Raw genomic sequence first — 24,156 nt, 5'->3', positions numbered from 1 at the left:
TAACTCTATTGCTTCATCCCTCCATATGAAGTTGAGAATCCAGTATTTTTTCACAATTTTCTCTAACTTCTCTACCAAATACTAACACATATATCCTGTTCTCTCTATTCTTGCACTCTCTCGAGAATTGTAATGAAAGATGAAGTTGCCTTTTCTTGTTCTTCCTTCAAAAATGTATAATCTTCAAGGTTAAATTCAATTTGTCATGTTTCCATTCTTATTTTTTAACAAGACATAAACACTTGCAGAATATATAATTAATTGCTACTGTGGTCATATACACTGAGTATCTGTCTGAAGTTACAGTTCATCATAAATGACTAGAAGATGTGTTGTTTCACTGCACTTAGTGTTGCTATTATCTTTTACAGCCCCACTAACAGACAAACCGCCCAAGCTACTCTACCCTTTAGAAAACAGGTTAAACCCTGTGGAGGCACAGCTTGGTAAGTCAGAGTTTTCCTTCCTATTCGTGCTATGGATGCGGTACCTGAGGTTTCTCAGGTGCTCATTAATTGTGTTGCTCATGTACTTTAACAAGGTAGTTTTTTTGTTGATCCTTACATTCATTTGTCTCATCTATATGGTTTGCAGAAGCTGTTAATGACAATTGTTGCATAAATTCTGTCAGCTTTGCATTACAACGGCCTAAATCTATCAAGATATTGTATAATACTGCAATTTTTTTTTTCTGAAGCAACTACTTATGAAAGTATGTTTGCACTTTTGTACAATTGATCCAATATTATTCAGTAGCCTGACTCTTTGTGGGTTATAGGTGCATCTATGATGCAATTACAACTTTGCCATTCGCCAATTATGTAGCCATTCAATTTTGAGATTGTTATTTGTTCTGACTTATTTTATATTTGCAGTTTATATTTAGTGCAGGCACCGAGGCTCTAAAAGTCTTGTTGATATTTGAAAATGCCATGTTATGGCACATTCAGTAAAGTTCATACAATAGCATTTTTCCTACAAGACCCTTCTTAAAATAGGAATGACTGTAAAGATTCATGATCAGATTTAATATTCTTTTACCTCTGAAACATTGTGTTGATGATATCAGTGAGATGCTGGTGTAGATTAGTGAAGGAAGCTTAAAAAACAAATTTATATTTGCAGTTAACAACAGCACACACTCTATCTGTTATATACTTTACAGGTAGTTCACACCCCAATTCTGATTATTTCAATAATTTTCATATACAATACAAGAAGTTAATGAATATTTGTTATACTGTTGTATCTCTGTGATCTCTCTCAAACTGAAGATGCCCAACCCCAGTCAGTGAGTATTCTGAGATAAAATGCGTAGAGAATTTAATTTCACTCTATGGTTAACCTGGTATAAAATGAGATAATATTTCAATTCCCAAATGTGATGATCTCTGCACACAATTATACCGATTATATTTCAATGTTACACTTAGGTAAACCTGATCTATCTCCTCTGATCATTTAATCACAGACCATAAATCAGAATGAGAAGATGAACCCTGGATTATGGATGCTATTTCAATGATTCCTTATTCGGATCATGAATACTAACTAATTAGCTACCTTTCCCATGGTTCACATTACCGAGCTGATGCAGTACATTTCAGCACCATGTCTTATTGATGAGAAGGCCACTGGGTTGATCAATCTGTTTTTACGTTAAACTTTTTAAATACATCATGAGGTAACAGAGTGTAAGTAAAAGCATATTATTACAACATCTATTTTTGATGCCTTAGTTTTGAAAATATTTCAAATTTTAATTATACTCACTACTTCACCAGTAACTTGCCCCTTGTCTGAGCTGCAATAAAATCTTAACAGGAATATCTGTAAATGCTTAATTGGCATTTTGTGTTAAAAATTATATTGTATTGTGGCAGATAATGTAACAAACACATTACTAATTCAGACAAAATCCAAAAACTTGTCAGATTCTTTGAGAAGGAACAATAGCTTGCAGCATTACTAAGCTAAAGGGAATATTTTGTATGTGCGTGCTGGAATCTTAAATACCTGTCTGATTACTGTGTGTTTCTCAAAATGGGCCATTGGCATTTTGTATTAATGAAGCCTTTTTTTTATCAGTTAAAGCAAACCCTTTGTTTGCAAAATATAGTTAGATTTGGCAGTCATGATGAAGTCAAACTGTAGGTGTTTTACAATCTCAATTACAGAAACGTGTATAGATGGAAGCAATTGAGTGGTTAGTCCCACTGCTCACAGTAACACATTGTTAATGTCTTTATTTTAGTTTTTTGTTTGGCTTGATAAATATTTATGCCACGGAAGTATAAATGAAGCCCACAGTTGACACAAAAACACATCAATTATTAATACAAAATACAAGCATGCAATAGAGCCCCAAAGCAATGAACTGAACAGAAAGAAGGGAAAAAGAAATCACATACAAAGGACAATAGGAGATCAAAAGCACATTCCCAATACAGTTAGGAGTATTTTAATAGAAGAAAAGAATGGTTTCTGGAAAGCAATATAGATGTAGCTGCTGACTTCCACTGGTAAAAAGAAACCTTTCTTTCTTATGCAGCTAATAGATTTAGTTAAGGATGTTGCCTGGTGGCATAGTTGTATTTCTTTTCATCACGTTGACTTTTGCTGTAATTTCAGTGTGGGCTGTGATCATGTGGCCAGTTGATGGCTGTAGTGAATCCGCCACCTGATCCCTGTGGTTAGGGCTCAGCCCGTTTTGTGGGCTGACTGCTTAAAAGCACATCAGGTTAGATGAATGTCCTTGATTGTGAGTCTTGCTATCTTGCTCAAAGCTAAAACAAACACTGATGGGTGATGAGTCCATTCCAGTGGCCCAGATTTTGCAGTTGAATGGTGATTAAGATATTATTGACATTACTATTTTATGAAATTGGTGCTAACTTTTGGTGATAGCAACATTTACATTTAAAAATGGAATTACTGAAGTTAACATCCTTGAATCCCTGCTTCTTGACAGGATGAGTCTTTAGCTTAATCTTCACAAATCAGTGTACTGATCAGAAACAAGGAATTATAAACTTGTCTCAATGTACATAAAAACTAAAAGTCTTAGACTTTTTTGAAGTCAGATCATAAGCCGTTTCTCTGGTCCCAAAAAAACAGTTTCTAAACTGTGTGAATTGATATTCTCTCAGAACAGGATTCCAAAGATTAAGTCAAATTAGATTATCTTTCTTTGTCACATGTGCATCGAAGCATACAGTGAAGTGGCATCATTCTGCGTCAATGACAACACAATCTGAGGACTGTGCTGGGTGCAGCTTGCTAGTGTCCCACGTTTTCAGCACCAATATAGCACGCCCATAACTCGATGTTCAATGGATAATAGTATACTTTGTTTTGATTATGCTCATGTTATATTTGCTCCTGTCTTAATCTCTTGTATGCACCCCATTCATAATGTTGTACTCCCTATAAGTGTTTAAAGGATGAGTCTTTTTTTCATTTGCTTTCTTTTTTCCAATCAGTGAATATTCTTTTTAATGGTTTCTTTAATGTTTGAGGGATAACCTTGAATCCAACAGCACATGAGATTGGAAAGGATACAGCACGCTATCCAGAGGGTCTTTGTGTGTATTTTTTTTTTGTAATTTCAGTGCCTAGCACAATTGTTTTCCTGGTAACAACAAAATTGAAGCTGTAGTGTCAATTTTATCATGTAGCCCATTTGCATGCTAAATAAGAAGTGGTCTTCATCAGACAAAGCAAAGTGTATGCACTGTTTGGCAACATTTCCTGTAATCTCGCAGGATGGGGAATACAACTTGTATCTGTAAGATTGTGTTTAATAAAGGGACAAATAAAAGTGGAAGTTCATTCCTAGAATTTTACCTAGGTGTCACAATATCCTCTCAAATGTTGGCTAATCCAGTTAATAGTTTTGGATAAGAGTGTACGGAATATTTAATTTTCCCTGCAGTTACTCCACATCTTTTCAGCATAAGTACGTCAGATTTTGATCTCGGTAAAAATTCATTTTAGCTCATCCATAGATTAATCTTGCTGCAGTAAGATAATGGTGGAGACACTCTTAGTAAGAAGTTCATGGATTCAGGATACAGAAGCAATGTAATATATTAGTTTGCAGTGATCTGCCTATCACCCAGGAGTATCAGGAACCAGCCTGGTGTTACGTTCAATCTGGTAATTTCTCAAAGCTGTCAGTGGCTGCTTCAAAAAGCATTAGCAACTTTAAAAGGCTAATGAGTGTTGGTGCCTGTTTCTGGATCGTGATCTGAAAATAGCCAATAGCAGCGCTGAGTGTTATAGCTCTGAAACCCAGTTGGTTTCCTTGGCTGCATAATTCTAGGGAATACATACTCCACTCCCACCAAATTGAAATAACAGACAGTACACCGCATACGATTAAAGGAATTATATTTATGAATCTTATCTACAGTGTTAGTTAAAAAAAAGGAAAAAACAAAAAGGCCCCATTATAATTAAACAGCCAAATATGCACAAGTTAGAGTTTAGCTCTTCCAGAAGTCATACATATCCACCAATCTTCAGTCGACCTTGGCACTTTGCTCCATCGAATCACAGTCCCCCACTGGGTTGAAGCCTACGACCGGTTCTCTCCATCATCTTCTCCCTTCATTGACCACCAAACAAAGAATGCCACTCACATTCCAAGGCACCTCTAAACATAGCCCAAACACTGCTTCTACAGAAAGACCATTACGTTAGCAGTGAAACCTTTCCCAGTGTATTACAGCTCCAACAGAATGCAGCAAGCTGTGCTGGAAGAGATGCATTAGGAATGTGAGGAAGATACTCCATCCCACATGGCACAGCTCAGGTGAATTCTTTGTGCACTCACAATAGTGTGCACCTCATCGCATGCATCTCCCCGTCTCCACCTTAGGTAGAGCTCCTGTTGTTTGGGAATGGCTAAACTACGTGTTTTTCTTCTACAGTTGAATTAACAATTGTAATGAAAATAAACACCCGCTCTTTTTGACTGTCAGTCAGAAAATTTTGTTTAAAAGCAGTGAGGTGGTGATGTGTAATTTCTGATGACAGCTGCAGGGAGAGGCAGGATGTGATAACATAGGCATAATAGATGGCCCAATGACTTGAAGCCTGCTTTTCTTTGTTATTTTGCCTGATGTTACCGAGTACTCTCATCTATTCTGAGCTCATTTTACATTAGTTGGCAAAAATGTGCAGTTTATTTTGGTAACATTTTATAGTTAAGCTTTATCTGATGCTCAAATTATGTACCAATTATGTGTCAGCCTCAGAGGTACCGTGTTATATTGAGGCTCTGGGTGAGTGCAATTGTGTGATTTAGTGCTAAATATGTTCCATTCTGAATTTAAATGTCACTCTTCCTGTTCCATTCAAGAAGATAAGCACATGTCTGGAGGGTGACATGAGAAAATCAATCTCTTTCCCTTGCTGCCCAGTTATATAGTTTGCAATTGCACTGCAAAATTGCCACAGAAAGATATGTACTTTTGCAATATTATGCCTTGTTACAGAAATGGCATTCTGTGAATAGTAGAGCCTTAACTTTGCACTAAAGGCAATCAACGCCTTTCACCAAAGGGCAAATCTCTGAATTAGCAAATGACCATGCTCTGTAAATAGATGTGAGTCAGTGCCTCTTCACCCTGGGACACCTGACATTTGATGAGTTTTCTTCACTTTTTGAGTTGTGCACCGCTACCTTAGATTATCATGGAAGCCAAGAGTCTAATGGTATAAGTAAATGCTAGTAGCACAATGTTTCAACACTATGACATCCACTTGCAATTAAATAATAAAATTGAAATGCACCTTCAATAATGCTAATTTAAAAAGCTTTATTTTTTTTTACCATCTTAGGAACAGTTTTGTTTCTTTCACCCTCCGGACATGAGCTTATCTTCTTGAATGAAGGAGAAAGAGTGATAGTTGAACTCCAAATGGAAGATATTTATCACTGAATCATGCGCCCTGAGCCTCATTATAGATTTGTAGCTCCTCAGCTGACACAAACTGTAACTGGTATATAATTCGAGCACCAGATATAGCTTCATTATAAAATGTTACCAAAATACCCTGCACATTTTTGCCAACTAATACAAACCATCTCAGAATAGTGTTGTGCTAAGCAGATGATGAAAGAGCACTTGATGGCACGAGTCAAAAATCTGAGTGATAATACGAATGTAGAACAGGCTCTAAGTCTTTGGATCAACCATTATATTCATGTTATCGCATTCTGCTTCTCCTGCAGCTGTTGTCAGAAGTTACATATACACCTTGTGACTGGGGTCTATTGGATACGAGCAACAACATATGCACAGCGAATGCCCAGTTGAGATATGAAAAGAGGGCTGATCACAGGATCAATCGTCATGCTTCATTGACTTGATCCTAAGTATGCCATGGAGCTCAATGTTTCTGCTTCTGGTCCTGCACCCCCTTTCACCTTACATCAAGCACATACTGAGCAGGGGAATGAATTTCCCACCAGCACTGTTTAAAGTCATTGTCTTGGCTAGTCCCTGGTGATCACTATCGACAGCCGCTTCACTTATATAGATGGAGCTCTCCGGTACTCGCCTCGGTCTGCAGGATGCGGGAGTCAGTTGCAAACATGATAGCTATTCACCTTGAAGTACACCATGACTGAGAGGATGTGCAAGATATATGGAGTAAGTCAAGCTGCAAGAAAGAGAGGTTCTTATCTGGAGAACCTGCCCATCTGAAGTTTCTAACCTGAACTCTGTGAGGAACAGGGAAATGAGCACTGTAGTGAGTTGTTCACTGGTGTGTATCACTTGCTGTTGCGTCAACTTCGGATCGGCCACAGAAATTATAAAACAGTGCAGTACAGGAACAAGCTTTTCAGACTATCACATCTGTACCATAATGATGCCAGATTGAACTAAATCAATCTGCCTACATATGATCCAGATCCATCCATTTCCTGTGTGTTCAAGTATCTGGCTAAGTGCCTGTTAAGTGCTGCTGTCATTTCTGCTTCCACCACAACCCTTGGCAGCATGGGACTTGGAAAGGATGGTCAGTCTGACTGTGGCTGAGAGCAAAGATACGTTGAGCTCCTTTCTAGGTTGCAAATGCAGATGATTGCAAGGCATTGCAATTTGCTAAGGAGTCCCCTGAGATTGTCCATGCAGAAAGAGGTCATTATATTTAATTTCCTCTTGCTAACAGGCACATGGGTAAAGCAAGTGAACAGTTCTGCCAGGAGTCCAGACTTATTATGGCGGACAGTGGTGTTGACTGCATATCATGTGCAGACACCACATCTGAGCTCTGAGATAAACCATGGCTGAAATGGATTCCATTCCTGCAACCTCACTCTTGTGTGGTGTAACCACCGGACAACAGTTACATTTTGAATTGACCATTGCAACAGAAACTTTGTGGGTGTCAATTGTAAATGCAAGTGTAAAATGAGGAAGGAAATTTGTGTCGGTGTAAATTATAGAGGCTGTCAGTTTAGCTCTTTGGTGCAGGAGCCTAGTACTCAGTTGACAATGAGCTCTTCAGTGAAGGACCTAATCTTTGAGGTTTGACCTTTTACTTTGTTTCTGGAGGGTTCTTTGATCTTTCCAATCCTCCTTTATTTTCTCAAGGGAACTAATGCTCCTCCCTGCTTGGTCAATTCTTGTGAATTTCTTCTGCACCCTCTTTAGGGCCTTCACACTATTCCTAAAACCTGAAATTTAATACTGGACAGTTGCAGTGGAACCAGTGTTCTATATAAAAGTTCAACAAAACTTACTTGCTCTTGTGCTCTCTGTTTCTATACATCAGAATCAAAATCTGGTTTATTATCACCAGCATGTGATGTGAAATTTGTTAACCTAGCAGCAATAGTTCAATGCAATCTAGCAGAGAGAAAAAAAAACATAATAATAATAAATAAAGAAGTAAATCAATTACATATATTGAATAGATTTTTTAAAATGTGCATAAATTGAAATACTGTATATTTTTTTAAAGTGAGGTAGTGTCCAAGGGTTCAATGTCCATTTAGGAATCGGATGGCAGAGGGGAAGAAGCTGTTCCTGAATCGCTGAGTGTGTGCCTTCAGGCTTCTGTACCTCCAACCTAGTGGTAACAGTGAAAAAAAGCATGACCTGGATGCTGGAGGTCCTTAATAATGGACACTGCCTTTCTGAGACAACATTCCCTAAAGATGTCCTGGGTACTTTGTAGGCTAGTGCCCAAGATGGAGCTGACTAGATTTACAACCCTCTGCAGCTTCCTTTGGTCCTGTGCAGAAGCCCCTCCATACCAGACAGTGATGCAGTCTATCAGAATGCTCTCCACAGTAATGTCATATGCTACCACAGAAAATCAGTGTTGAAAGTCTCAAGGATCCTACAAAAAAATGTTGTCATCAGATAGTGCTTCTCAAATGAACTCTGGACTCGCATCCAATAGGATTGACATGTCATTTGCCATAGAGAGCACTAGAGCAGGGTTTATGACTTCATTAAAAAATCAGGACAGGTTTAATTAGAATATTTAGGAGATCAATCAGCTAATTAACTAGAAATGCAGTGCCAAAGATTGAGGAGCTATACCCAGTAACAATGATCACCTTCCTTCTGTGTGCACATAGGAATTGTTGCCTGCAGCAATCACACTGAAGAATTGTAGAGGTGCAACAGTTTGCTCTCCATATTGCACCACTGTGGCTTGTGCACACTGCCAGCTCAAAGAATCCATGGTTGACCACGACCAGTGGAGGGGCCTCAGAGATATCTCAACAAATGCCTCCAAATCGTCTGATGGAATAAAACACATCAACACCCTCTCCCAGGTCAACATCCCCAGTGCAAACATCATCACCGTACTCAGCTAATTCCAGCGGGCAGGTCACACCATCTGTATGCATAAGACCAGATCCCCAAAACAGGAACATTGCTGTGTGACCTTTCATGGTAGGAGGTTATTGGGTAGACAGAGGAAATGAATGAATTATGTTCTTAATTCCTATTGGGGGACAGAATGGCGTACCGTGCCTACTTATCAGAATCCCTGCCTTGTAATTGCTCAGAATACTATTGGAGTACCTAGGATTTTGAGGACAGTAGGATCTCAGTGGGATAATGCAGAGATTCGTTTTGAGCAGCAGAAAGGGTGTGCAACCTTCTGTACCAGTAACCCAAGAAACAGCACCTTCCCCAGCTGCAGGGAAGTCATCTAATTCCACACTGGCCTCATTAGCCACCTCAGAACGTAGTTACTCCAGTAAAAACGAGTCATCTTCAACCTTGAACTGTCTTAGCCTGTTTAGAAATACTAGGGTTTATTTTGCGTTTTTTAAAATCACTTTCTCACTTGACATATCATTCAATGATTTATGCATCTATAACACCGTTCCCCCCATCCCTTTTAGAATTATACCATCTGCTTTCTATTACCTCCTCTCTACCACAATACAATACTCAACACTGACATGCCACTGACCTGCGTTTGCCCATTTCCCCAGCCTGCCTACATTCATTTCAATACTGTCGCATTCAAATCATTAGACTGCATGTCCAAATCATTAATCTCCATGAAGAAAAGCCAATGTCTTAATATTAGGCCAGAAGATATATGCATTTCTCGCCAGTCTGAGAAATAGCTGTTCACTTTTATTCTCCTATGCTGGAAGGCTTTTCCTGTGGTCTATGCAAAACCAGCATGGGTTAACTGTACAGCACCATTTCAACAGACACTTCCAAATGCAAAAGCATTTCTAAACCAAAGAGTCAATAAGATGTATGTCTAGCATAGAATTTCAACTGAACAGGTCTACCCAATCAATACATATTGTTGAGAGTTGCAGTGGAGTGATAGCTATCAGGAACATTTGAGGTTCACAGATGCACTTTTTACTGACTTATATGTTAACCAACAATTTTTTTTTTTGGATTTAGTAGTTTTTCATTCTCACTTCTGAAAGCACATCTTGAAAACCAGTAAATATGCTTAAACTAGTAAGGTGAAATCTGGGACTCTTCCAACAACTTATTGTATGTTAGAGACCTAACAGATGGTTCATCTTGTTCCAATAACTGCAACATGAGGCCCCATTTGATGATTTTTCTGTTAACATTTGTGCGCTTTTACCTTCCTATTGGAAGAACTTAAGAGCTTCTGCAATTTTGTAGAAGCCTTTAATTAGTTATTTCTTAATAAAGCAGCAGTTAGTCACATAACCAATGGTATGAAATCAATTTGTAATTAGATGAAACACATAAAATATTTGTATAAATGAGATTGTGCTGCCTGCTATTCTAACAATATCAATGAATGATTTATTTTAGTCAGTTTGTCTCTTGATAACATTTATTCAAATATGTCGAACATTACTAATATCAGCTTGATGGCAAGCTTATTGCAGAAAGCTTAAAAAGCCATTTGCTGTTCTGCTTAAGACAATAATCAACTTTATTTTGTATCTATTCTTAGTCATGTGATATTCAAATAGGTTAATATTACTATTAGTCTCCTTACCAATAACTATATTGGTAACTAATTGCAATGTGGCCTTTCACTTCCCAGCACCTCTCAAGGCACAACATAGATAATGAACAGAAGTTATATTTTATTAGTTAGAGACCTCTGAAAAATTCTCTATGATTCTTAAGTCTATTTGACTGTCCATTTTGCTTGTAATAGATCCAGAATTTGCAAACCCATTTCTGTGTACATCATTATTAAAAGGTTTCCGGGAAATTCTGACATTAGATCCTTGCGTCATTGCTTTAAATAGTTTTGCATTGCTCCATCATTACTCCCAACAGATAAAGGCCAGGTAATAATTTCCTCTTGAAATCAGTATTGATCATGTTTCTGCTACCTTCAATCTATTAGTACTTTAACTGTGAAAAGACCAGGAATGGTGACCAGGCACGAGTGAAATTAATTGAATTGTGTCTCAAGAAGCAGGTACTTTTATTCCCAGAGTCTGGGAAAGCCCAGCACAGGCCTCAAGTACACTATAGATCTTTGACCCAGATTAACATGTCATCAGCAGTACAGGAAAACAATCTGAGGAGCCTCAATCTTGACAACAATCAATACCATGTATCAATTTGAACAGTGTTCTAAGGCATATTCACATCTCTTGACTTCATGAATCCATGTTTGACCCCGAGTGCAATCAGATTTATGCCAGAGTTCTTTAAGATATTGACGTGTCTTTTGGAAAGCTAGTGTTTTTAACAAGCCATTTAATAAAGCACCAAGTAAAAGAATACTGCAGGAGATTGGGAGTCATAGGTAAATCATGGATTTTTGATGGAAGTGCGTAATTCTTGAGGAGGATGCCAAGTCTACGTGGGTTAATGTTACAAGTGAAAGGTAAAAGACGGTAGGTAAAATATAATATGGAGAAATGTGAGCTTTGAACATTAGCTGGAAGACTAGTAAAGTGGAATGACGTTTAAATGATCATGGCTTAACTAATGGGGTCAGCAACACAACGCATAGATGAGGCCATTCAGCAGAATTCCAATGACCCTTATTCAAATCTGACCTGAGGTGCTGCCTGTCCTCCCATATCCCGAAGATGTGCTGCTAAGTTAATTGGGTATTGTAAATTACCTCCGGTGTATGTCGATGGTAGGATGACTGGGAGCGTTGATGGACATATGAGAGAGTGATAATATTTCATTACTGCAAGAATGGTGGTAGGACCAATTAGAAAGTGTAGACTTGGTGGGCAAAATGGCAAGAGGAAATTTATGATGCACATTCAAAGAAACGAGTCCCCTCATGACAGAAACATAAATTTGGTATAGCGGTAAAGAATAGTGAATAAAAACATTAATGGATTGTTGATTTTCATTACAAAGAGAGTACAGAAATAAGGAAGTATCACTTCAATTCTTCGTGGTTTTACAACTGAAACTGAAACTGAAATATTGTGTACAATTTGATTTCATCTAAGGAAGAGTAATTCACTAGAATAATTCCATGAATGAATGTGTTTCAAGGAAAAAATAAACTGTGTTTGTAGTTTTTGGACTTTGGAAAAGCATGAAGTCTTCCTGTTGAAATGAGCTGGAGGTTTTGTAGAGTAAATACTGTGAGGATATTCTCCCTTATCGGGGGCTCTAGAACTTTGGGAAAAAATTTTTAAATGCTGTAGATGCTGGAAATCCAAAACAAAATCAGAAAATGCTCGAAATGCTCACTAGATCAAACAGGTGTGTGGAGAGAGAAACAGTTTTGCATTTGGGTCCCTTAAACAGAACAGTCCAACCAAGATCTTCTTAAAAATAATGACATTCATAGAATAGGCAGGAAAGATTTTCCGATTTTTCACTGGACTAATGCATTTTTAGAAAGAATTACATTGAGTTCTCTAGTTGGAGTGCCACTTCTCATTTGCTGCTATTTATACTTAAGTGGTTTCTAACTATTTTTCCATTAAATTTTGGCATTAGTTTGCTTCTGGAAGATTGGGGGAAACACGCCTTTCTAATTTGAGCCCTGTCATACCAAATTGCCAAGAAATTAGTGATAAAAATCAAGTAGTAAATGGCTTGCCTTTTTTTAAATTTAACATCTTAGTGGAATGAATTAGGTGAATCTTTCCAATCATCATTAGAGGTAAATAAAATGGACTTACTCATCGACTTTAAAATACAATTGTAATATTTCCAAGTAGGTTTAGTACATAAGCATAAAATTAAAGTCTAAGGAAGTTGAAAATTAAGTCAGTAGGGTTGTCCTTAACCATTTAACTTTTCATTAATTTCTTAAACTTTTCTTGCATTAAGTTCCTGAGGGCTGTTTTCCTGCACTTTGGACAATTTAAGGTGGTGTAAAATATCCTTGTTTCTAACTTACATTTTACAGGATATTGTGAATACCTCATTACTTCCTTTTGGAGGGAATATTGTGGAGTTAATGGACTAGCCCAGGACCTGTTAACTCTGATGATACAACCACAGGGAAAACTGAACATTTATCACAGTTCTTCTAGTTCCGCAAAATAACATAGAATAGGCTTTGTGAAAACTTCATGATATCTTAGGTGATTGCTGATCAATCCTTGTCCAATTGTTCATCCACCAGTTCTGTGATACCTTGGTTAGGTATTCTTTACTCCAAACTCCAGTAATTTTCTCTCTTTATAAATGTCATAAACTTGAAATCTATTCTTAATTTGATGAAGTGACAAGAGTACTGATAGCACAAAGAATAGGCAAACAAAAAAGTAAGTCATGGCTCCAGCAGAGACGTCTAATTGTTGATTTCAGCAAATAGGGTGTATTATCTTGAGTAACAAAAGATGGGATGCTGTTCTTTGACCTTGCACTGAGTAGAAGGCCAAGTGCAGGAGAAAATTGATTGACAACTGAAACTCCAATTACATTGCTCTATGTAAAAGGGAACTTTCCCTGCAAACCAACTCTGGTATTAGACATTTCAACCCTGGGAAAAATATACTGTCTGTCTACACTATGCCTCTCAAAATCTTTGAAACTTTCATCAGATCTCCCCTCAACCTCCACTGCTCCATAGAAAGGAAGTTTGTTCAGTCCCTCCTTATAGCGCATGCCCCCAAATCCAGGCAGCATCCTGACGAACTACTACTGCACCTTCTCTAAAACCTCGACATTTTCCCAATAATGGGATGACCCAAACTAAATGCAATACCCCAGCTGTGGTCTAGTTAAAGTTTTATAAACCTGCAACATAACTTCCCAACTCTTGAACTCATTTCCTTGACTAATTAAGGTATTCATGTCATTTGCTTTCTTTACCATCCTCTCAACTTGTGTAGATACTTTCAGCAGCTGATCTACATTTTCATCCAGGTGATTTATATATATCACAAACAATAACAATCACAGTATGGATCCCCGCAGAATATCACCATCCAGAGTAAGTCCCATTGACCGCTACCCTCTGTCTTCTGTGGGCAAATCCATTCTTCAGTTCTCAGGTTGAATGCCCTAGTTTGGCAGTCTTTCAATTATTCTGTTATGATTATTCTTCCATGAATTTATTTAGTATGCCCACAAGGGTTGTATATTTACTTTGATAATAAATTTGCTTAGAACTTTGAATTCTGAAACCACAGGACCAATTCACCATGAATCCCATGCATCTTAATCTGCTAGATGAGCCTCCCATGAAGGACCAGGTCAAATGCCTTATTAAAATCCATATAGACAACATCCACAGCTCTACCTTCATCAATCACCGTCATCAGAAACTCAATAAAATTTGTAAAACATGATTTGCCCCACACAAAGCAATGGTGATTAGGTGTAATTAGGCCATGGATTTCATAAACCCTTTCTCCAGTAACTTCCTTACCATTGATTTGAAACTGCAATATAGTTTCAAAGATTATTCATCTTTTCCTTTTTGAATAATGGAACAACATTAACTACTCATTAGTCCCCCAAGACCTCTTCAAGTCCTGCGGCTAGACAGCACATGAAGACATTGGTCAAGGCCCCAGCAAGCTCATCTCCTGCTTCTCTCAATAACCTAGGGTAATTCACATCAGGCCTTGGGAAGGAGGTTGTGTTGGATCTCTTAAATAATATTAAGAGACCCACTATTACCTCCTTCTTCATCTCAAAAGATCTCCCTGTCCTCTACATCATTCTCTTTGCTAAATACTAATGCAAAGTACTCATTTAAGACCATACCTATAACCTTGGCCTCAAAGCACATGTTCACTGCTTTATCCTTGAATGGTCCTATATGCTTTCTAATTATTCCCTTGCTCATGATGTCTGTATAGAATGCCTTGGGATTATCTTTAAAATGACTTGCCAAGGACTTTTCATGGTTCCTCCTGGCTTTCCTAATTTCATTCTTGAGTTTTGTTCTGGGCTCTTTATAATCTTCGAGGGATCTGGTTGTTCTTAGCTTCCTAAACTTTACATGTGTTTCCTTTTTCTTCTTGACTAAATTCTTCGCCTCTCTTGGCATCCAAGGTCTGCTGACCTTGTACCCTTGTCCTTCCTTCTTACAGGAACATTCATGTCCTCTACAAACTATCCCTGCATCAGGAGAGGTTCCAATGATCCCAGAGCCTGAAACCCTGTGCCCTGCACCAGTTCCTCAGTCACATATTCATCTGTTCTATCTTTTTATTCCTGCCCTGATTGGCACGTGGCACTGGGAATAACTTTGTTAGGGAAGAGCATTTCAGTTGTACGTCAGCCAGGTTTTCTGCAAATGATCTCCCAACGCTACAATTACATGCAAGAATCTGTTTCATTGAAAGGACTGCTGAGAAAAAAATAAGAGTCAATTTATGAGGCTTTCCCAAAGCAGCATGAAGCAATGCAGCAGTAAATGAGGGGAATGTAAACTGGAAGCATGGCATATACACAGAGGAATGCAGCATGAAGAAATAAATAAAATAAATTAGTGAGTAATTAGGCAAAGTAATTTGATTATTCAAATCCTAATTAGTTAAAGTTCAGTTAAGAATATATATACTACATGAGTAATCATTACTTTGAAATTTTTTAATGATTCTAATTAAATATGGGATGTGGGAAAATATCATTTTTGGTTACTTGTTAATAAGAGATAGCTTTGTAAGTTTTATAGCACAGTAAACATTTTTATTTTTTTTAATTTTGATTAAGACTACTGGCTTAATCAAAATAAGCCAGTTTTGGGTCAGTTGGGCCAGAATTGGGCCCGTTGTTTTTGCAAGACCTAAAGATAACGCTGCCAGATTTTGGTAGACAGGCAATATTTTCCTTGGCCTTGCCCTCTTCTACTGGTCTGAGTTTGCCGTATTGGAACTGTGCAGCCTTCACCAGTTTTCAGAAGTTAGATGCTAACTTCCCAATCGAAGATGTGGTGCCACTTTGACGGGGCCATTTTTTTTTTACTGTTATGACTGAACCACTTAGTAAAAGTGAAGTGCAGACTGAAGAGAGCACGGTCTTCTTGTGAAAGATTGCCAGTCCTGTATTTAGATTGCATAGCTGTAACCTAATGTATCAAAATAACAAAAAGGAAAGTAAATTGATTTTTGAAAGTATCCACAATGCTTTATTTCATAGCTGTATCATACTTGTGATGCAAATATACCAACTATGCAGACCCAGCACAACCTGCTTTGTCTGTAACAACTATTAATAATGAGTCTTCTTTCAGAAGTCTTATTCATAGATCATAGTAGAAGCCTCTGTGCTTTATTGCCTGGTGGAATGTGTCATATCTCTGTGTTATTTTCTGAATACATTTATAGTATGCAATTCTGTTCATGCAGTTACCATAGCTTTCAGATGAGGTTTTCCCCAGTTACTGATGCTATATTAAACTGTAAATTCAAACTGAAATGGAATACATATTATTAGTACAGTTAAGTCTGATTGTCATACAGATAACAAGTTGAACATTCTGGTGATGGTATGTTATAATTTTTCATGCTCTTTCTTTGTTTTATGGCTATCTGGAGAAGACGAATCTCAGAGTTGTATATGGATATATACTTTGATAATAAATTAACATTTGAACCTTTGACCTTTTTTGCATGACCAAAAGCACTGAACCAAATTCGATATAAAAGAGTCAAAAGAGAAGACTGAGCATCTTAATTACATGAAGTATATAACAGGGAGATAATGTAATAAAGTACCTGTCCAATTGTCTTTTAAGTACTCAATTGTGCCCACCTGTACCAGCTCAATTCTTAGACACATCCTCTCTATGGGGGAGAAAAACTTGCCTCTCAGATTCCATTTAAAATTTTCTCCTTATCATAATCCTATGACCTGTCATTTTAGATCCCTAACGCCGGGGAAAGATTGCTGTGACAATCTACCCTCTCTATGCCCCTCATAACTTTATATATCAATATGAGATCACCCCTCAACCTCTACCATTCCAAGAAAAAAACGGCCCAAGCCTATCCAATTGCTCCTTAACAGGCAGCATTCATGTGAATCTCTTATGCTGATGATTTGGATCATATGTATTTCCATATAGCTCAATTATCAAAGTGATGCTCACTTCTTGTCACTGTAATCTTAAAAGTAAATGATGTTCAAGAGCCAAATGCATGCGCAAAATGAATTCATCAGACACAATGAAATTCTGTGGTTCTCTGAGAGCAGGTCATATAAAACCAAGAGTTGTGCTAACCTGAAGATATTGGATTCTCCAAAATGTATGAAGGAGTTTTAGCACAAGACATGTATTATCATATGTGGTAGTTTATGCACCAAAATATTCAGCCATGTCTTAATGGAAGTTTGAACATTTGAATTGTCCTCTAAATCCAAAGGAAGTTGTATCAGAAATAATTTCATTTTTTCCCTCTGGATATCTTTCTTTCAAACTGTTCTTGGAGTTCTCCTTGAAAATATTATCAAGTTAAATCATTGCGGATAAGAAACACTGGAATACATGGCATTTATGGAACATAGAACAACAGAGCATTGGAACAAACCTTTTGTCCCATAAATGAATTAAACTGTTAATTAACTGCCTGACTAAAAGGGTATCTTGCTGTTTTCATTTAGAAAGTGACAAAAGTGCAAAGAATTTGAGTGGTTTGATTTGTAAGAAGAAGGTAGAAAATTGAGCTAAGCAAAGTGGGAGTGCTTATAGTGAACTTGAGTGAACATGTTCAGTTCATTAAAGTTCGTCCCGCATTACTGAATCTAGATCTACAATACTGCATTGCTGTTAGGTAAATCTTGGCAACAGTAAAATTTGCTCGGCTGGTCTAAAGGAACTGTGAGATAGTATGACAGTAAGGAGAAATAGTAAAGGATATGTGCTGCAGTAAGTATTGTAGTAAAGCCATGCATGTGTCTTTTGATTTAAAAAGTTGCTAATTTCTTCCTGAAACAAGCCATCAGATAAATGAAGGATAGTCTAAAATAGAGTACAGTAATGGTAATTTAGTACATTGTTTTAAATAATAGGCAAAATCATATTGGAATCCAAATAATTTTGTATGAATGAGCTTGATTTGTTAAACCTCTCGTCATCTATTTGCCCTTGTAGCTTATCAATTGTTAATATGAAAAAGATGATAAAATTTCAGGCATTAATATACTACTTCAGTTCCAAGAAGCAAATAATAATGTGGGTGAGAATTTGGCTGAAGAACTGTCCACTGTCTTCCAGTGACATGGCAGTCAGTCACACTGTTATTAAGCATCATGCATTCCTTTGTGACGGCAACTCAATGCAGATGCAGAATGGAGTGAGAGTAACCTTAAAGGTTGTTTTCATTTCATCTCCTTGTTGGTCCCAGGCAAAGGACAGAGTCAAAGCCAAAGCTATTTTGTTAGTGTTGTCTGGTTTACTCATTAGACGGACTTGCATGTAGTCTTGTGGACTCTGTTGGACCAGCTGACTGCAGAGCATCAATGTTGTGTGACCCTGCTGTAGCTGTTGTTCAATATGGCAGGCAGCCCAATATATAGATTCAGAACACACTGCCAATACAATTTTTGTGTGTTTGTATATGTGCTTGTGTGTGTTGGCTGTCACTTTGGATCCAATCTGCTAACCAAATCAGCCAAAGAACATGCACTATAAACTCAGATTCTCATGTGCAGCAAAATGACAAATTAATTGACCCCCCTTTTCCCATGATGAAGTAAAATTGAGTAAAATCCAGTTCATTGAATTGGCAGTACAAATGTGGCTGTACCTTCTATCAGCACTCATGTTGAACTAAACTTCCCACTGAGATTGTTGAATTTAAAATATAATCTATATCTAGTCCCAGTCAACATCACCCTTTACAATACTGACACCTCGCAGCTCCTTATCTCAACTATTGAGTCACTCTTTAGCTTCTACTGTTGTTTTGCACTGTAGCTTGGTATTTACTGTGACATACCAACAAGATAGCTATGTGATTCTCCTACTGTAGATGATCAGGACTTCCTTGCTCTCATAAAACAAAACATATACTGATCTTGAGGTTTCTATTGATTAGATGTGTTTGCCTAAAAGTCTTAAGAGAATGGCTGAGATAAGCACCTTGTAGATAATTTATTCCTGCAATTATGTGAAGAGTTTCAGACTGTCCTCCATATAAACCCTGAGGAATCAGATTCAATCAGGCTGTGTGAGTCTGAACTCAAGTAATTACATGGGGTTGACTGTGAAGACAGAGTGCAGAGTGAGATCAGTGTGAGGAGTACAACAGCAGCGACAGTAGCATTCAGCAAGAAAATCATTACTGCAGGCAGTGTTAAGAGATGACAGAAATAAAACCAAGCTTCTCATGAAAAAAGTATGATGAATTGCTGTGTTCGTCTCTGTTTGAGAACAGATATCACCTTTGTCTCAGAGACTCTGCAAGATTAGAGTTCATCTCATGGGTGATGCTTGTTATCTGTCCTTAAGGCCCAAATACTGTACAATAGTAACATCGATTAAGAGCTTAAATGTATTCCTTCAGAATGTATATATAGAAACAAAAAGACAGGACTGTGATTTAACCCAATTCTGACCAGAAAGCTCTTACAGGTGAAAACCAAAACTGTGTTCAAACATATTAGAAATATTAATTTCTGGAATATGCTTGGACTTTATATTGAATATTAATTGACATTCATATATGCTTATGCACAGCATTATAATGGTGTCTGAATGCATTTATGTTTCTGTATAATAAGCTGGCTGAAGTCTTCTCAGCTTACCAAATCCTCAGCAGATGCTGCCACTGAAAATGTTTAAAATTTATACATATTCTGTCACAGAGCGTCTCTCATCAAAAGCTGAGTGTGCTCAGTGCAGGGTAAACAAGATGCAGCTCAATGTTCACACTGCATATTTAGAAGCTGTGATGTTAGCAATCTGGTGCCTGTTTCAGAGAGCTTGAGTTCAAGTCCTACTCCTTCCAATTTCCAAACAAATTTTAACATATTCCAATAATATATTCAAATTAGGAAGAAGGATTTCGATCATAGCATCCTGTGCTCTGAACTGCCAACACGGGCAAATTTTCACCATGGACTGAATGCTTCAGGAAAGCACTGAGAATATCCGTATTGGCTTTAACATTGTTGACCAGTGACAGAGTGCAAATTAGTTGGCTTGAGATCCTTTATTGGATGTAGATTGGCTCATCTTCATTGCCACAACATTGGAATGGCACAGAAATCATGAAGGAGGTCTGGCAACCGCCCCCATGTTTCCAAGACACTCACTTCTCTGTTAATCCTGAGGGCCAAACAAAGCGGCATGTAAGTTTATCCAAACCACTCACAGCCTGCTTGGTGGCTCAGAGTTTCCACTTCATCTAGCTATAAATGTTGCATCCAGCTCCGTATCGTCACACAGTACTAACAAGTGTGAGATATGTAAGATACTCACTTAAGTTGATCGCTGACTCTGAATGCAAAGTCTGTAGAGCATAAGGAATCAGATCAGAATTAAGCTGTTGGATTCATCAAGTCTGCTCCCACATTCAATAATGGTTGATTTGTGCCTTCTGCCTGATATACTTAATCCCCTTAACAATCAAGAATTTATCAAACTTTGCCTTAAATACACATAATGACTTGGCTGCCACAGCTCTCTATGGTACGGAATTCCACAGATTTACCATCCTCTATATGAAGGAATTCATCTTCATCTTGGTATTAAAGGGACAATCCCATGCCTTGGATCTTAGACTTTATACAAATGAAAACATGCACTTCATGTCCACTCGATTCAGGCCTTTCAATATTTGGTAGATTTTAATGAGATACCCTCTCACCCTCCTGCACTTCAAGTACAAATGCAGATCCATCAAATACACTTTATCGTTCATTTGTAGGATCATTTGTTTGAGCCTCCTCTGGACCCTATCCAGTGCTAGTCCTTAGATGCAGTACCTAAACTGCTTGTAATATCCCAAATGGGTTCTGACCAATATCTTAAAAAGCCTCAGCAATACATCCCTGATTTTATATTCTAATTTCAAAGTGAATGTTAACATTGCATTTGCTTTCTTTAACCACCAACTCATCCTGCAAATTAGCATTAAGGAAATTCTGAAGCAGGACTCTAGATTCCCAATGCTCTTTTTATCTTTCCAAATCGCACCACTTGTTAATGTCAAATGTCTTAGTATTGGATCATCAGTCGGAATTGCATTTGCCCTGATATGATTTTAAAGACAGATTTCCTTAATTCTAACTCTTGAAGTTCCATTTTCAGGGGGACTTTAAACATTTGTAGTTTTTCCATTTGATTTACATTCTGATTTAGAAAGGATAGTTTAGGTAGAACAGAAGAGTGACAATTTTCCAACAGAAGCATTGGTTTATCATATAAAAACATTAAGCCAATGTTTAACTTCATCTGTCAATCAATTGCCAAGCAAAACTAATTCCTTTGGTGCCACCTTGTGGCAAGATACTCCACACATCAAGAAACCACATTGCATGAACAACTCCCCAATGTCATTTTTCATTTTCTTTGTGATAGTGTACAACTAATTTCTCTTTCAAAGAAAGACTACAAGATAAGGTAATCATGTAGTTGGATTATATTGTTTGAACAGCATGGTAGACTGCATAAAATGTGTTTTTTTGTATTCGCAAACATTTTTGCTGATTAAAGATAGCATTAATTATCATACACTCACAACATATATTACATAATATGTTGTTATATCTCCTGTATTAACATATCATTGAAGCATAGAAGACAAAAAGAAATATAAATTGATTATATAATGCCATGCATTCTTCGATATTTTGTTGAAAAACTAGCGTGAGAGTGGTTTCCATGGAAGCAGCAGTTAACTTGATGTTGTGGTTTAAACATCTAGCTTGTGCAAACTCATTTTCCTTTTTAGCGATCAAAGATAACTTTGGATACCAATAATTCCTCAGATATGTTTGGTTTCTGTTATCAACAATACAAAACATTTATGCCAAATTTTAAACCGTGGTGATAAATGGAGGGGTTATCTGTACTTAAATATTTGCTGCCAAAGTATTTCATACTCCCACCGTGAAGGTCTTTTTCCTAAATAATCTCTATAATTTAACTTTGAGCAACTATGTATTCTAGAGCACCGAAAGAATGCTTGATGCAAGCTCTATTCCAGTCCTTTACCTTTTCTGCCTCTCGAGGAATATTTTGTAATGAAAGCTATTCAGCTCCCGACTAGACTCAGTCACATCTTGTTGATGCTTTAGTATCCTCACCTCTGCAACAGTATGTACCATTAGACCTCCCATTTTGTTTTACCAACTGGTCATATTCCACAACAGATGTGTGATTTGCTCTGCCATTTACCACCTAGGAGGCAAAAGTGAAAACGATTCCAGCTGTCTTTGTAAAACTTATCATTTACTTATTATTTGAGATTCTTCATTTCCAATCTCTTTACAATGTCCAATTTGAAATATTGAGAGCAATGAATGAGTCAAGGCGTTATGGAAAAAAAAGAGTAGGGAGAGCAAGTAAATCATGCAAATCGAGGGAGATTATATTTTCTTCTGAACCAGTAACTTATGCAAACAAGGTTTTATCATGCAAAAAAAAGGGAACTTTTTTGTAAATCTCATTTATGCTGATCCAACAGTCTTTTATTACTGTGTATCTGAGATGAACATGCAGAGAATGAAGAATGCTGTTTCTTGCAGAAAGGCTTTGTGATGATATTAAGACCTAGTTGCTGTGGGCATAATTTGGCAGTGTGCCATAAAGTACATTAATTTTTTTTTAACTTCATCTGTGATTTTCTTTTCTGCTCATTAAGATGAAGAGTGTCAGTGCCAGGAAATTAAATACTTTTCCATTTCAAGTAGTCAGTGTCAGCTTTGAGCAATTCTAGGTCAGATGCCAATTAATGATCTCTTGACAATGTACGTCAAGCCTAATTGAAGAGAGTCTCCCTGTCATACAGTACCTGCTATCTTTTAGTCTCCCTGAGAGTAATTGCTAATCTCTGACTACTAATGTTGAGTTCTGGCAGTTTTGTCCTGGACAGGAAGTGAGTCAAGATACACTGATTTTCCTCCATTAGATATCTATACAAATGTATAGATCTTTTTATACCATGTTTCTTAGGGGAGTTTGGTCACACAGTATCATGAATAAAATTTGATAGCTTTTTAAAACAAATTGGGGTGTAATCTGTCACTGAAATTCATACAAATATCTTTGATGCAGAAGGCAGAAAGAAGATAGAAATTGGGTAATGTCAAAAAGCCACACTTGTATCCCATCCAGACTTGGCATTTGCACTGAGAAGAAAATAAAAATGTCAGACACTGACCCCTTGGTTTACAGCAACATGAGTCATTCAGGTACTTGTGCCTGTTCTGCCATTCAATTAAGTCCCTGTTGACCTGTAGCTACTCTCTCCATTTACTCTCCCTGGACACATTTCGCTTGATGCCCTCACCTAACAAAAATCTATCACCTTCAGTCTTGAATTTGTCAGTTGGCCCAGCACCTACAGCCTTATGATTATCCATGTTAAAGCTCACACAGAGTGTGGTAAAACTACAGGTTATACAGAGCACTTTTCCTATCATTTGACCAACTCCAAATTATTCATTTTGTAATGTGTTTTCTTCTGTTCCCTGTATGCGCTTCTCCACAAGCCATGAAAAAGTTGTTAGGGCCATCCAGTCATGTGGGTAGTTCAGTAGACCTTGTCACAAACTCTGGTACACATGATATGTATTCAATTAACTGAGAATTGTTATGACCTGCTTGATCTTCTTCTTAAGCATTTGTTTGTAAATGTGGCAAAGTAAGTTACGAATTATTTAAAATCATTACAGATTTCAGTTTCAAATGCCTGTTCAAAGCAAGAATATGAAATGAAATGTTAATTTCTTTAATAATAAAGCAATAATGGCTTCATTATTATTTAATGGTTCATTAAACCAGACAATAGTCCATCAATTCCTGGTCTTTATATTAAATCTGTTTTCTTTGCAGAAAGGGTTAAAATGATGCATCAATTAAAGTCATCAATGCATATGTTAACTGTACCTACATGCCAAACAATATTAGACATGTTTCACACTGCAACGGAAAATTGGAACATGGTAATTTTGTATGAACTTATCATCATTGTCATGCAGCCCACATCACAGAAATGGAGGGTCTGTAGCGGTGTGCTACATGCAGCGCTAGAATTACGACACGGAGTCGGTAACTGCAGTCGAAGGAAAAACTTTATTCGAAAACCTCAAC

General features: G+C 37.4%; 1 protein-coding gene across 1 annotated transcript in view; it reads left to right on the top strand.

Moving 5' to 3' along the window:
- Positions 1–24,156, top strand: part of LOC132393208 (interleukin-1 receptor accessory protein-like 1) — a 1,367,875-nt gene that overhangs the window by 999,343 nt on the left and 344,376 nt on the right. The window contains exon 6 of the mRNA XM_059968177.1: positions 372–446. Coding sequence (XP_059824160.1) covers positions 372–446 — 75 coding nt within the window. The remainder of the gene's footprint in view (positions 1–371; positions 447–24,156) is intronic.

This window comes from Hypanus sabinus, chromosome 4 (assembly GCF_030144855.1).
Source record: "Hypanus sabinus isolate sHypSab1 chromosome 4, sHypSab1.hap1, whole genome shotgun sequence".
Taxonomy (NCBI): domain Eukaryota; kingdom Metazoa; phylum Chordata; class Chondrichthyes; order Myliobatiformes; family Dasyatidae; genus Hypanus; species Hypanus sabinus.
This window is presented reverse-complemented; position numbering and strand designations above follow the sequence as displayed.